This window comes from Hakea prostrata, chromosome 10 (assembly GCF_041222555.1).
Source record: "Hakea prostrata isolate BN-2017 chromosome 10, UWA_Hpros_2, whole genome shotgun sequence".
Lineage (NCBI taxonomy): Eukaryota > Viridiplantae > Streptophyta > Magnoliopsida > Proteales > Proteaceae > Hakea > Hakea prostrata.
Window position 1 is genome coordinate 35,087,655 of NC_142609.1, and position 15,090 is coordinate 35,102,744.

The 15,090-nt window shown below is 38.6% G+C and overlaps 1 protein-coding gene across 7 annotated transcripts; it reads left to right on the top strand.

The window, feature by feature from the left end:
* Nucleotides 1–1,618: 1,618 nt before the first annotated feature.
* LOC149002634 (Putative membrane lipoprotein) lies at nt 1,619–7,192 on the top strand. 7 transcript variants are annotated; one of them, XM_089138125.1, is made up of 5 exons: nt 1,619–1,971; nt 2,192–2,488; nt 3,554–3,747; nt 3,844–3,961; nt 6,550–7,192. In XM_089138125.1, exons 3-4 carry the CDS (start codon nt 3,680–3,682, stop codon nt 3,938–3,940), a joined length of 165 nt encoding a protein of 54 aa, XP_088994251.1. In that variant the 5' UTR covers nt 1,619–1,971; nt 2,192–2,488; nt 3,554–3,679; the 3' UTR covers nt 3,941–3,961; nt 6,550–7,192. The 7 variants fall into 7 exon arrangements, with proteins under 7 accessions (XP_088994251.1, XP_088994250.1, XP_088994248.1 ...); XM_089138124.1 differs by having other exon boundaries at nt 1,619–2,488; nt 3,533–3,747; XM_089138122.1 differs by having other exon boundaries at nt 1,619–2,488.
* The last annotated feature ends 7,898 nt before the right edge of the window (nt 7,193–15,090 follow it).

Genomic DNA, 15,090 nt, shown 5'->3' on the forward strand with positions numbered 1-15,090 from the left:
TTGGCATAGTATTATGGCAGGAAGAGAGCTTCTTGTGTAAGGTTTGAGGTGCGAAATTGGGACTTCTCATAACACATCTGTACTATTGACCTCTGTGGATCCCTATGTTGTTGGAAGGGAGTCTCACAATGGCCCTTCATCCCAGCACACCGATGGAGGTGAGCAACCTTCTAGACTAAACTGGAGTACAGGAACTTGGAATTCAGAATTGTTATGGGAAAACATCCTCTGCTGTGCACAACAATGCACTTAGATGCTAAACAATAGGTTACAATTTAAAGCATGATTTCAAATTTAAAAACTCCAAAATAGACTTGTAATTTTTTTACTTTTTCAGCCTATTGTTTGACATCTATGTGCACTGCTGTGCGGGATTTTTTTCCGATTGTTATGCTCTCTATTTTTTGTCATTGGGGCACAAGCAATACTTAAGATTCATGTATTATCGGAAACACCTGAGGAGCCATGGGTATTGGGAGGGCACAAATTTGGGCCTTTTTTTTTTTTTTCTTTTTTTTCTTTCTCTTCCTTCTGTGCAATCAGCCTACCACAAATCTTGGGAGATGTCATTGGGCTAGTTAATAACCACGATCAGCATCAACATTTCTGGAAACAGACTTGGGGCATTGAAAATATCCCAAAGGGTCTAAACTTTCTATGGCAATGTGGTGTACAAGGTATTGCTGTAAATGGGCCGCTAGTGGACATGCATGTTCCAATCAACTCTTTGTGTCCAATTTGTTGGCAGGAGGAAATACATGCCTCAAAAACACTTTGGCAGTTGAAATTAACAATTATATAAAATTTTTAGAGGCATTTACAAATGCAATAAAAGACTTTTGGGAGCATTTTACAGATGCTACTAAAAAATTGTCTCTAAAACATAAAAAATAAGGCTTGGTCTTTTGTGACAATCTATAGAGGCATTTATAGAAAATGCCTCTGAAAGTATTATAAACACTTTTTAAAACTATAGACATTTGTCAAAAGCCTACGCCTTATTTTCTTGTAGTGCGAGTTGTGTGCTAGCTTATCATGCTCAGATGCAAGCTCTCAAGTCCCTTCTATAAATCTTTCTGAGGTGAACGATGATGGTTGCTGGAAAATCTATACTGATGGCTCTTAGGTGTCCTCATCAGCAAAAGGTGGAAGGGGAGTTCTTATCTAGGCCCTGATGGTGGCAACAATGGGAAAGAATGCATTCCGTCCTGTGATTCTGTGTGAGCTTGAAGCTATTCAAGATGAACAACAAATGGCTATTGCACTGGGGCTACTGCATATTGTTGTGTTTACTTGATTGCCCGAGCATGGTAAACTATCTTCGTGGTCACTCTTCAATCTGGACCGGCTGGCTACTAGTTTATGTGGTGTCCTCAATGAGTTTTTCCCTTTCTTTCAAAGGCTTTATTTTAAGCATATTCCTAGCAGGAGCAGTAATAAGTTAGTTGATTTAGGGGTTATATGGTAATCATTCTGGCATACTAATTCTGTGCTATTTGTCGACTTTGGCATAGAAGTCAGCAACAACATGTATGATAAACCGGTTCAATTTTTTTATGCTGGTTCAGCAAAACTGTGCTGAACCAGTGCTGAACCAAGCATTTGGCACACTTTTTCCTTGTGCGGAGAAGCAATTCTGTTTGTAAACGCGGGGAAAAGCCCCTGGCGACCTCTTATCCCTCAACTCTCTCGACGCTCTGGTTATCGTCTCTCTCAACGGTCTTCTCTCGCAGCCTAGATAAGTTCTCTCTCTCGTCTCTCTGCTCTCTCTCAACTGTCTCGTCTCTCTCTGCACTCTCTCGTCTCTCTGTCCATCTCTCGACTCTGTCGTCTCTCTAAGGAAAAAAAAGAAGAATTCAGAAAAGGCATTCGGTGGTTTGTGCTCTTCATCGATTCTGCTTTTCATTGTTTATCCATCGCCAACAGATCTGATCTTCGAAATCATCCATCTTTGCTGACGCTTGTCTGCAGGTATTCATTGATTTGATCTCTCTTCCTGATTGCATTTGTTTTGTTGGTCTAGGGAGGATTTCCAGGTTTTTTTTTCTATAAATTTAGGTCTAAAGCCTCTAAATTTCGTCGCTTTCGTTGAGATTTTGCTAGTTATGAAGCCAAGATTTCATGATTTCATGATTTTCAATTTGGTCTGTTGTTGGAGGTCATTACATAATCCCATTATTCTATTGGCAAGGGCACGTCAACACGTAATTTGAAACATACGGGTGTAAACGAAATAAAATCGCATTTAAGGGAATCAATAATACAAAAGACTTGCAGAACTCCTCGTCACTTCGTCAGTCGTCCCTCTGCCGAATCAAACCTTTTCCTCTTTTCTTCTCCGTCGCCGTTCACGACTGCTTTTAGGCTGGCTTGCGGGCAAGTGGCCACTTTTAGGTTCTTCTAAACTCGAAAGCCGAGCAATTGCAGACTGGTGTCAGTTGAACTTCTTGTTTTCATTGATTGCAGAAGCGGCTGAGTGACCTACTCTGTAAGTGTTTGATCCTTCAGATGCATCTAGAACCTCTTTGATGGGGATTTTCATCTTGAAAAGGGAGCATTTTACTTGGTTCTCACTGTTGCATTCTAAATGTTTATAAAAGGTTGCTTAGAAGATAGAATGAATACAAACTTGAAAACCCACCATATCCAATGCCAAAAGATGCTTAAAAGGATTGAAACCTGAACGAACCATATCAATTTTGTCACAGGTTCTTTAATGGCTGCAATCTATTTTATTCCCTGTAGATTTTACAACATCAACATTTTGTTTGACTAGCTATACGAAACTGCAATTTGGACTGGCTATGCAAGTGGTACATATCATTGTTTCCACCTTGTAGAGGGAGCATTTTACTTGGTTCCCGGTGTTGCATTCTAAGTGTTCTCTAAAAGGTTGTTTAGAAGTTAGAAGAATAAACACTTGAAAATCAACCATATCCGATGTTCAAAAGGATAAAAGCGTGAACCGGCCATATCAATTTTGTCCCAAGTTCGTAATGGCTGCAATCTATTCTATTCCCAGGTAGATTTTACAACATCAAGAGTTTGTTTGACTGGCTATATGAAATTGCAATTTGGACTGGCTTTGCAATTGGTACATATCATTGTTTGTTTTTCTCTTCTTTTTCTGTGGTTCGGTATTCCTTAATCGCATTGATTGTGATATTTCTGTTTTCCCCCATCTGTTCTTATATTATTTGGGTATGTTTGAGAAAATATGATCCACTGTTGTTTATATACTGTGATGAGTTTTTACCTTATTCGTTATGAAGATGTGTCATTGATATTTTGTATTTTATCAAAAGAAAAGTGAATCATGGATGTATTGTTTACTAGGGGGTGTATATTCTCTTGTATAGTTAGTATATACCTGTATTTTTTTCTTAAGTAGTAAGCATGCATTAAATGAAACTGTGTCATTACCATACATGATTTATTGTCCTGGATGTTGAGAAGTATTGTTGCCATTTTAGTTTCTGTTGTATATGTAACCAATTTATTACAGTTCCCAGACTTACTAATTGTGTTAAAGGCAATCTTGTCACATTGCCAGGTAGTATCAACTACAGACTTCAGCATCTCCAACCTACCATCTGTCCACCAGCACCTTTAGACTCTCCTCCCTCTTCCTCTCATCTGGTTGTTTAGTTTAAACATTTGTGATCAATTTGTTGTTGTGATGGAAAAGAGGTTCACACTCCTCCAAACTGTTGCTGCAGCTGGAGTATTCTCTGCTGTTTCCTGCTGGTAAGTCTTATTCCACTTCTCTGTGCCCAGCATTGGGAATCTTGTTTTCTTTTTTTCTAAATCCTGCAATCATGTAACTGTTTGTTTACGGGCCAGGTACGGATTCATGTTTGGAAGGGAATCTGCTCGGAAAGAACTTGGTGTTCTTATTGAAGACCTGCGTCATGGAAAGGACACTCCTCCTGATTCCTGAATCTACCTACCAGTGGAGCAGGTAATCTTCCCTATTTGAGGGGTTTTATTTTATTTTATTTTATTTTTTGTATCTATCTTGGTATTTTCTGGCTTGATGTGCAGACTCAATAATCATTTTGCTGATTTCAATTTGTTTAAACCTGAGCTAGCAGGCGTAGTGTGTTAAAGATATATGACCTTTTTGGAAATTTATAACTTATATGTTTTTGTTGGAGAGTTTACGTGCCAGGGATCAGAACTGGGAGCGAGACTTAGTAATGGCATTAAGGTGATATGAAAATTAAAATGAAATTATTGATGTACCTCAGTTTTGAGTTTCTGTGTTTTTTGTAAAATGTGATAGGAGTATTGGGATATGTTGAGGTCTCTTGTGCAATAACAACCTAATATCAATGCTGAACTATTGATGTGAATTTGGTTGGCTTCATTATTTCTATCTTCCTATTTTTCCTACACGGTGAAACAAAGCATTTTTGTTTGATTCTCTTATTGTTCTTGTTATATGTTATATAAGGTAGAGTTTAGTTTCTGAAACGTAGCATCCATCTAACTCGAGTACTTTCCTTTTGGTTCCTACCGTGTTGGTTATTGCCTTAGCTTCTATATTAATGTGCATAATTTGCATCCTATGCCATATCTAGGTTCCTCCTCTTTTACGTCTCCATTTTCAGAAATATAAGCCCAAAAAGGAACACCAAAGCAGAAATTTAAAATCAGGAATTTGATCAGGTGACCAATATCTTAGAGAAATCCACTCCCACTTTGTGCTTGGGTCATTGCAGGATGAATACTGGTGCTGTGTATGAGTATATCAGGACAATGACATAATGGCCTGTGCATGGCAATGCAAATATGTGGAGCAGCAATCTTATGGCTTGCTTACTTAAGATAGGATTCACACTTTACTTTTATTCCATCTTTCTCGTGGATGACTAAATTTTATTTCAGATTGAATGAAAGCTTGTAGATGAGTAATGTGATCATGAGAAGAATAGCGTTGACCTTGCTAGCATTAAGCCTGTTTCTTTCTTTCTTTCTTTCTTTCTTTTATTTGATTTTTTTATTTGTTTATTTACTCCCCCCTCTTTCTAAAATATTTTTCTATGTACTATCTGTGGCTGAAAAGATAAATGTTCAAGTATTGTAGGAAATTGTGAATGGCTGATTATATATGGCTGACAATGAGAACCATTTTAGTCTGAAATTGTCATAAAATTGTTACTTCTCTGTGCAGAATCTCAAATCTTTGGTGGATATTGTTATGTCAACTTTAGTCCCAACTGTCAGAAGGAAACATGGTTTAAGAACTTGGTCTTGGAGGCTAAATTGGTGGTCTGAAAAACTGAGTTGGACCCATGTCTTGCCGAGTTGGTGCCATTTTCAGACTGGCAACTCATTTAGCCATCTTGGTGGTTTGTTTTTACTTTACTTGGGTCTGAAACTTCTTCTACGACCTGTTTGAGAGGCCTTATAAACACAGTGGCACTGTTAGATTTTGTAAGGACTGTGTAAATTGGAGTTTGACTTCAGACCATAGGTTATCAGCTACAACACACTAAAAATAAAAGGCTATGAAATTGACATAAAACTTCAGCAATCCCTAGAAATAGAAAAATGTAAAATTGATCTGCCTTAACATTGTTCTTAATTCTCACAAAGTCACAATGGCACTTGAGTTATTGGATTCATTTATACATCAATACTATAAATGTTGAGTTATTAATAGATCATTGTGATGTTCAAATCTCAACTCAAAATGCAGACTACAATAATGTAACTTGTATAATGTATAAAGTAAGTAGTGATGATAATCTTCAGCTGCTTTACTGCTCCGGACTTATTTATGTTTTTTTATTAATATTATATCTTGTAAATCATCTATGTCAATGTATAAAAGTACTGAGATATTTTTGGGATTCTGGTGAGTCCTTGTACTAGGAAGGAAGATCCATCTGTTCTTTCAATCTTGAACTAAAGGAAGGTTTGGAATCCTAGCCAGGGATTAGTCACTGGATCAGTTGATGCGCCGGGATAGTTAACAGTATTCGGTGCTGCTCCTGTACAGTTGAGGCACATGGAGGTCCGCTTAGTAAAAAAATATGGTCGAGAGCTTTCTTGATCAAGTGGACCATGAACCGAATCCACTGCTTCATCGACTGATGGACCTGCTACCGCTTAGTAAAAAAATGCTCTCCCTGCAGTGTAAATTTAGTTTCCTTTGCCCAAATTCAGTCAAGATATTTTTAGTGGTATTCTGCATTTTTAGAGGGTGGAATTCTCCGTGTTGCTTTTACTTTCCCCAGCAGAAAAGTATGGACAGAGATATCTTGTGACTTTTGAACCTAGATTATTAAAGTCGAACTTAGGATCCAGATCGGATAAAACTGGTTCCAACAGAACTGGAATTTAAATCCTGGAAATCCAACATGAATTGGCTGTTCTGGATCGGCCGGAATCAGGATCCAAAATGATTCATCCAATTCCATTGTGATTTCTTAAATCATAATCGTAGTGATGAGCCTCCATCTCTTATGGTCCTATTTGGCTTGTATTTACTTCCCACAGTTTTACCCTGAATAGGTGCTCACACTTGTTCTTTTATTTCAGGCACTTGCACAAAACGAAAGTAACAGTGGTTCTACCCTTGAGGGACTCTGCCATTCTTCACCCATGATGGATGAGATGTACTAACTAATATAAAATAGATGTTTGTTTGTATTGGCTTCTTATTGTTGGATTTTTTAGAGCTTAATTTGATTTTTTGTTGAAAAACAGTTCCAGGAATATGTTGTTCCTTTTATTTTGGTTTGCTGGATTCTTGTCACTTTTCAAGCCAATTCCTACATGGACACCCTGATGAGACGATCTTGGTTCAAATCCTCATATCTGATGACTAATCCGGAAGCTAGTTTCAACGAGGATTTCGGTGACGGTACCGAAGAAGATCATAAAGTGTACTAGGGTTTGCCCTTGGGTAGTGTGGGAGCAACCATACTGGGTCTCCATGGTCTTCACCTTTGAAGAGAATTTATATGTGTTGGAGGAGACTTATGAATAGTTGCCCACCCCCATTATGTCTGTTAAACTTGGAGAATTGTAATAACTGATTTGATATACTCTTTTAACTTGGGATTGTAATTAACCAGATTTTGACCACTTTCCGCTTAATTGAAGGAGTGGATTCTGCCCACTGCCTTCTTAATTTTATCTGATATAATATCTAATTCCGCACTCTGATTATCTCTTGGTATCTCAATTCTGAATTCTATTATTATATGCTTTTAACTTGTTTATGATTATTCATGATTGTGTTATCGTCGATGTGGGAGGTATGGTCTCCTTGATCAAGGATCCTTGGGCTGTGGATCACATCCCGGGTATGCCAAATAAGGTACCGGCTGGGTGGATGTGACACAATGTGATTGTGTCTTCTCAGGGGTTTGCCACCGGTCTTGAGATCCACAATCAACATTGCTGCCAGGGGTCACTCGTCATCAATACCCACGCCGATAGCGTGTGATATGATGATGTTTCTAACCAAACACATCTATACTTCCTAGTTTTGACATCCAGTGATCATGAAAAGGGCCAAGGGACATCATGGATTGTGTCCTATACCACCTCCAATGATGTCCCAAGATAGAAACACCTGAATGGCATTCTCCAATTCACAACCACAACCTAACATTCACATTACAATATGATTCCAACCACGTTAGCATATCACAATTCATCCCAAGTTTAAACTGTCACATCCCGCCAAATCCACCTAACTGATACCAATATGGAATACCCGGAGGAGTGATCCACGGTCCTGAAGATCAAGTTTAGGAACGATCATATCCACTTAGCACAATAATATAATCAAAAGCAAGAACAAATACTTATTTTCAAGTAATTTAATAATAAAAGTCAGAAAAGGATCTCAGAAGGATCACAAAAGAACATCAGTGCGGAAAATGATGCTAATAGAATAAATAGTCAAAATGAGGAATGAGGCGGAAACCCACTCTACAATAACAACGGAAGGTAGATCGAATAAAAGTAAAGGTTACAACCAATTCCCAAATGAAAGGGGAACAAACTAAGCTACGGTCTTAACAAATCAAATAAAAGGTCAAAAAGAGAATGTGATGATATCCTATCGCTAGCACACAAGTGCAAAAGCCGAACTGCTCCTGATAAGTATCAGTCTCGTACTGATAGTCTTCATCAATGTAGTCACCATAACCAGTATTGTATAAGTCATCAACTTGGTCTTCAAAGTATTGACCATCATAGTCAACAGTAGTAGTACCTGCAAGAAAGTCTCACAAAAGATGTTGCAAAAAGGAGTGAGTTCAAAAGAACTCAGTAAGGCAAGTTATTCCACAATAACATAAATACATGATACAAAACATAGCATGATGCAAGATGATATGAAACAGACAATGCATGTATGGATCTAACTCTATGTATGCTGGTCTCAATGGCAAACATGCTTTAAGTCATAGCACCATACTTCTTTGGGTAGGTCCAGTCACTCTCCCTCGGCCATCTAGGCATCTTGGGCTCTGCCGGTGGTAGTTGGGTCCTGCATCCCTCGGGACATTCCATGGATGGGGGTTTAGGTCACCGTCCTCTCACATCACCATTGGTCTAAGTATTGCCGCGTGTCAAGATAAAGCCTAGCCCAATGCAAGGCATCTACTCAGTCGTATCAAGTAAGATCCAGATACTTCCCCTATGGCACCAACCAACTCGGTTCAGTATCCTTCACACTAGACTCAGCGTATCGTATCCTACGGCTACAACCAACTCGGAATACGGACTCATTAACCCTATTGATCATCCACAAATAATAGACGGGAATCTCTCAGGTCCTCTCACGGGTTGGTTACCGGTCTTGAGCGCCCATGAGCCCAAGTCTATTGTTTGCAACCCTACCAATAAATGGCCTCTAACGAGTATCCGCAATGTGATCTATGTCCTCTCACGGATATGACTCACCAGTCTTGAGCGCCCACAAATCCACATTGCTACCACGGGTCATTCGGTCTTAATACCCTTCGAATTCGAGTCTGATACAACAAGGACATCCTAGCCAACACTATTAGACAAGTCCTATGTATGACATCCAATAATCCGAGAAAGCGTCAATGGGCACCACGGAAACATCCCATACTATTCCCTTTGATGTCCAAGGACATAAATGTCAATAGGACATTCCTCAATCCCAAATCATACCTATTCAATCACATTCCCAATTCCATCATATCACACACAATTGATATTTCATCATATAGAAAGATACATATCATAACATGATCAATCACATATGTAATTAACAAGAATGAATAATCATGATAACAAAAGAATATATAAACATGGCGCTACTGTACTTGAAGTACTTACAACAGTCATATAATATAAGAAATATGACAAGAGGGTGGATCTACTAAGTTTCCAACATAGAAGCAAGATTCACATAATCTATGTAATTATGGTAATAACCATCCTTACCTTAACTCGAATTGAAGATGGTCCGGATATCAAGGAGAATGGTCCCAAGGTTAGTACTTGAACCCTAGACAGTCATATGTGCAATATCAGAAGAAGATTCAAGCAAATCAGAGGTCAAACGGATCAAAACGGCCGAATACGCAAAGCTGTATTCAGCTGGTCGACTGGCTTGGTTGACTGACTCAGTTAACCAAACAGTCGACCAAGTGAACAGTAACGGGGATGAAATCTGAATTTTGATCCGAAACTTATCTTTCGGGACTCGGATTACTCCGAAATTTGAAAGGAATGTTAGGAACAGTAAATGGAGACTATCTAATGAAGATTAGACATTAAATAATGATTAAATTAAGAATCCCCAATTTGAAACCCTAACTTCAACATTGCTAAACATCACGTTCTTCAATGAAATCAATTGCAAATGCAAGGGAAATCACGGATTCAATTAAGGGAGTGATGAACAATATATTAGAATCAATTACTAACATAAAATCAGACTTGGTATGCAAGAGGAATCAGTTAGGAAAAGAAATCATGTTGTTATAAAGAAAATCATAAGAAAGACAAGGTTAAAAATCAATATGAGATGCATAGTATTGATAGAATAGAAGGGGGCTTATACAAATGTAAAGAGGCAATAGAAGAAGTGGTTGCAAGGTTGCAGGACCTACCTCATAACCTCAATAGCAAGAACAAGATTAGAAGAGAGAATTAGAGAGAGAGCAACAAATTTCTTACCTTGAAGATGAAATTAGAGAAGAGGATTTAAGAACCTTGTAGGAGTTCTTCACCAAGGCCAAGGAGAGACCTAAGAGGATTCTTCCCACATTCTCAGAGAGTCCTAGCAATAGAATAGGCTTAAAACCATGAAGTCCCCTTAAATAGAACCCAAAATGACCAAAAAATGGAAAATTCTTGGGCTTAAAATGCAGTTGGCAGACTGCTTGGTTGACTGGCCAATTGACCAGCCAGTTGACCAAGCAAGAACAACAACTTGAGGTAGGGAACTGGAGGGCCAAATCAACTCAAATTCACTTGGGCTTTCTCTTACAACTCAATCAACTAGTCTAGGTCAGAGAATTACCTTCGAATCATGTCCGGGAGTGCCTTAGGTCCATCAACTAAACTCCCCTTCATCAAGGTGCAGTTTCTTAACAAACACTGACAATGCATCCAAGTATGGAGCACTATCATCAAAATCCATGGGTTTCGGGTCAAACACCATGTCTTCTACTGAGAGGGCCCACAGAGACTTCTTCCTTCACTTCGGGACATGGATCTACACTAAGGGAAAGGTCTGACTAGATTTCCTAAGACTTTCAAAGATAGCAACACTGTTATCAAGGTTCAATTTCAAGGTCAAACATCAAACAAGCTCTTCTTCACCCAAAACAGATAGGGTTTCTAGGTTAGGTTTGGGCTGGATTTCACATTCTTCCCCCCTTAAAATAATTTCGTCCTCGAAATTGGGAGAGTACTAGGCTTCCAACGAGATCGAGATACATCGCTTTTATCTTGACTTTCTTCTCCCAAAATCTACAGAAAACAAATAACAATAAGTCTTTTGTAAGAAAAACAAGGGAGTAAATCTAACCTGCTTTGAAAAACAAAAAAGATTAGAAGGGTTAACAAATCATGAAGATCACACTTGGTTTCTCTTCAAAATCGTCATGTGGAGAAATCATAAGGTATAGAGTGTATGTAGATCCACTCTAGAACATTAGAACATCAAGGATAGAAGGATCAGTCATGAGAATGACTTATGATCACCCTCCTATCAAAGGAAAATAGAAGGCACTAGAAGAAATAGTATAGATAATAGATCTTCGGGTTAAACTTCTACCAAATGAAACTAGGCAATTCATATGGTATGTATGCAGTTTTGCATAGTAGCAAGGTTAGGGTTGGGTGGGATTTCACATAAACAATCACATATGGATCATATATGAATAACATCATTACTAACTGTATTTTGAAATTATGTCTAAATCCTAAAACAACAATGTAACATATGCATTCAAGTCCTATTACAAACAAGAATGTAACTAGGGTTATTTGTCAGTGAACATCCTCACCTTGTTATCAATTTGAAACCTTTGAAGAGTAGATCAAAGTATGAGTTCAAACTTTTCAAAGAGTCCTAATAACATGATGATTCAAAGTTAGAAACAAGCCCTAATGGTTTAAAGATGTAAAGAGAACAAATCCAACCATTAATCTCTCAGCACAAGGCTTGGTTGCTCGGGTTGGTCGCCCAAGGCTGCCAAAGCAGGCAACTAAGGCTACTGTGTACGGACAAAAAATGCCTAAATCGGTAGAAAATCCTCATTTGAGTTCCAAACAATTCCGAAATTAACTAGAGAATTCTAAATCATGGTAGGACATTATCTAGCATGGTTTAAGTGTAACAACCCCCATATTTCTAACCCGGATTCCATATTGCAAGTTCGATAACCTGAAGCTCAAGCCGGATTAAGTTGTGGAGTATCCGGATTAAAGTCCATCATCCATATCTTGAGTCCATAGATCTAGATTCTCTTGATGAATAACCTGCTTCTTTGGGAAAGTGGAGTTTTAGTCAGGGTCAAGATATGTTTGAAGGTGTCTCGAATGAAGGTAAGACCTCCCCTATGTATTGTCTAGGTTTAGGTTGAGGTTGGGAATCAACCCCTTGAGCAAAGCACCAATGTACTACAAAGTACTAGGGGGCAGTTGCTTAAGGCGGTTGATTGGGCCAATCAACCACCCCAAGCGACCGCCATGGTCTACTTGTAGGATTTTGCCCTTATTTGCCCCCTGTCCTCTATAAATAGCAAAGCTTGCCCTATTAACTCATTATTATATTTGGGATTGCTGTTTTCGACGGTTAGGAGGCAAAAGACATGTATTGGAAGGTGACAGAAGCGTGGATTGCGATCTGGATCCTTTCCCCATCTTTTTTGCAAATCTGGTTGAGGTAAGTGAATCCCCTTCACTCCATTCTCTTCCCTCAACTTTGGAATGGTGTAGATCCATCTCCCTTATGTTTGGGTAACCTAATTGTGGTTAGTTCTATTCCCTAATCAATGTTTTTGAGAAGATCCTGTCCAAAAACGAATCACTGCATTTGAATAAAGGATGGATGTAATCATGGGAGATGATTTGGGTTATAGATCTGCGTTAATTTTAGGTTGTTGATTTACACATTTCTTATAGACTTATTAAGATTGAAATTCGGATTAAGATTGTCCCGAAACCTGATTGAAGTTGGATGATCAAAAGTCTGAATATCGGATCTAGACGACTGTCTGTAACAAGGGCGGTCGCTTGACCCAACCAACCAGCCCAAGCAACCGGCTGGGTCCCAGTAGCTATGTGAAGTTGTTCGTTGCTCTGATTTGACTCATGTCTCTTGTATATTTTTGTAACCTTATATTTAGGTGACCTTTGAGATTCTCTGAAACTATAGCGGGTGAAGTTTACTTGCATTTCAATAATTTTTACATAATTGTAGGTAAGGACACACTATCTTGTATATATGCAATAAATGCTATATGATGAATCAGTTTATTCTTACATTATGTATTGATCATGTACCTTGCTGTAGTTGTATAATTCATTATAATATTGTTGTTTGTGATTTTTTTATATACTTTATCACTTTATGATATTGAACAACTAATTATTGTATGATGGTGAATGATGCGGTGTAGTTGTGATGGAAAGGGTATCCAATTGGATATCTTTGCTTGAGATATCAGAGGGCTATGGTATGGGACAGATGCTCACTGATGCCTCTAGCACTATTATGTCTACTGGATGACATATCTAGGGAGTCTAGAATTGCATGGCTAGATACCCTACATGCTATTATCCTTTCGGTGGGGGAATTGAAACCGAATGACCCGTGACAATGGTGACGTGACTCTGTTTCATCCTACAGCAGTAACTAGTCCGTATAGAGACTCACTGGTCCATTTTTGATCATGCAATGGTAGGGTTGCATATGTTAGGGTTCGGCTCATGGACGTCCAAGGAGCGGCCTAGGTGTCGTGAGGAGTCATAAGAGCATTCTGCCCCAATAATATGTGGATGACCATAGGTTTAGGGGGTGGAGTCCAATAGTGGTAGCCAGTCCGTGAGGGTTCTCATTCCTAGGTTGCGAAGGATATGGAACCGAGTTGGTTGGTGCCATAGGGGAAGTAGCTGAACTTCATATAGTATGTTATCAATATGACATTGCATCGGATTAGAAACCCCAACATGCGCCAATACTCATGCCAATGGTCGTGGTAAGAGAGTATTGACTTAAACCCTAGCCATGGATGCCTGATGAGTACTTGACCCCTTTACCCATGATCCCAATAGAGGTAATCAGTCTGTGAGGGATCAGAGTGACTAGACCTACCCAGAGGAGGGCTGGTGTTATATCTTAAAGCATGTCAACTGTCTAGAGATTTACATAGTTAGATCTTAATAGCATTCATATTGCATATCATTCATTTCATATATGCATTGCTAATTATGTTGACATATGAATGAGAAATGTGTTACCCTTACTGAGTTTGTCAAAACTCACTCCTTTCTTTGTATGTTATACTAAACTATACAGATGGTTGCACGTCATCGAAAATTGGAGAGAATTCATATAATCGAACCATCTCGTATGAAGATGTGGCACCGTTAGTGGGAGATGGAGATAGCTTGCATGAAGCCTCCTGCGGATGCTTGGAGTGCGCTTATAACACCCACTGATGGCCGAAGTAGGCAGATTGCCAAATATTTTGAGGAACGTTTGGAGAAGAACTGGAGAACCCCCTTTCTTTCTAAGTTTAAAAAGCAGTTGTTAGCTTTAGAGAAAGAAACTAGAAAGAAGATAATTTAGTTTATTTGATTGCTTCCGCTGAACTCGATATTTCTTTTGATTCATTTGATTTTTTATTGGAGTATTTGGACTCCTGTAATCCCTTTGATTATTTATTTGAACTTGCTCTTACTCTTGATTATCTATTTCTTGCATTGATTATTATTGGTGGGTAAGACCATGGATCCTGTGACGGATCGCACCCACGGGTTGTTGGGCAGATAACCAAGACCGGTGGGTGGGATGTGACATTAAGGATCGATCATAGCAAAAGGAATGAAAACCTAACGAATCATATGTTAGGTATATTCCAAAAAACAAACCGCAAGATTTACCTATAGACTAGAGTGAATGGAGATTCACTCTAGAGTAAAGAGAGTAGAAGATAAAGGTCTGAAATCATCATAGATCATCGTCTAACATGGTCTAGAGATCAGACTAATCAAAGAGGATAAAAATCTAATAGATCCTATACTAGGTCTTCTCCGAAATCTTACCATGAAGTTCACGGAAGAGCTAGAATGAATGGAGTTTCATTCTAGAACATAGAGAATATAAGAGATAGGTCATAACAGCAAGTATAGACCTTCTTCAAAGTCTATACAGTAGGTAGAAACAAGCAAAAGAGAAGAAATAGAATGAAGAGAATGAATGCTAACCTTTTAGAAAGTGAAACGATGAACGGAAACCTTGATGGATGCTCCCACACCTTCCTTCACCTTGGAGAAGGTTCTCTAGAGAGTCTCTAATGTTCTCTGATAGATTTAGAACATAATGACACATTTTAGAACAAAAAGTAATTA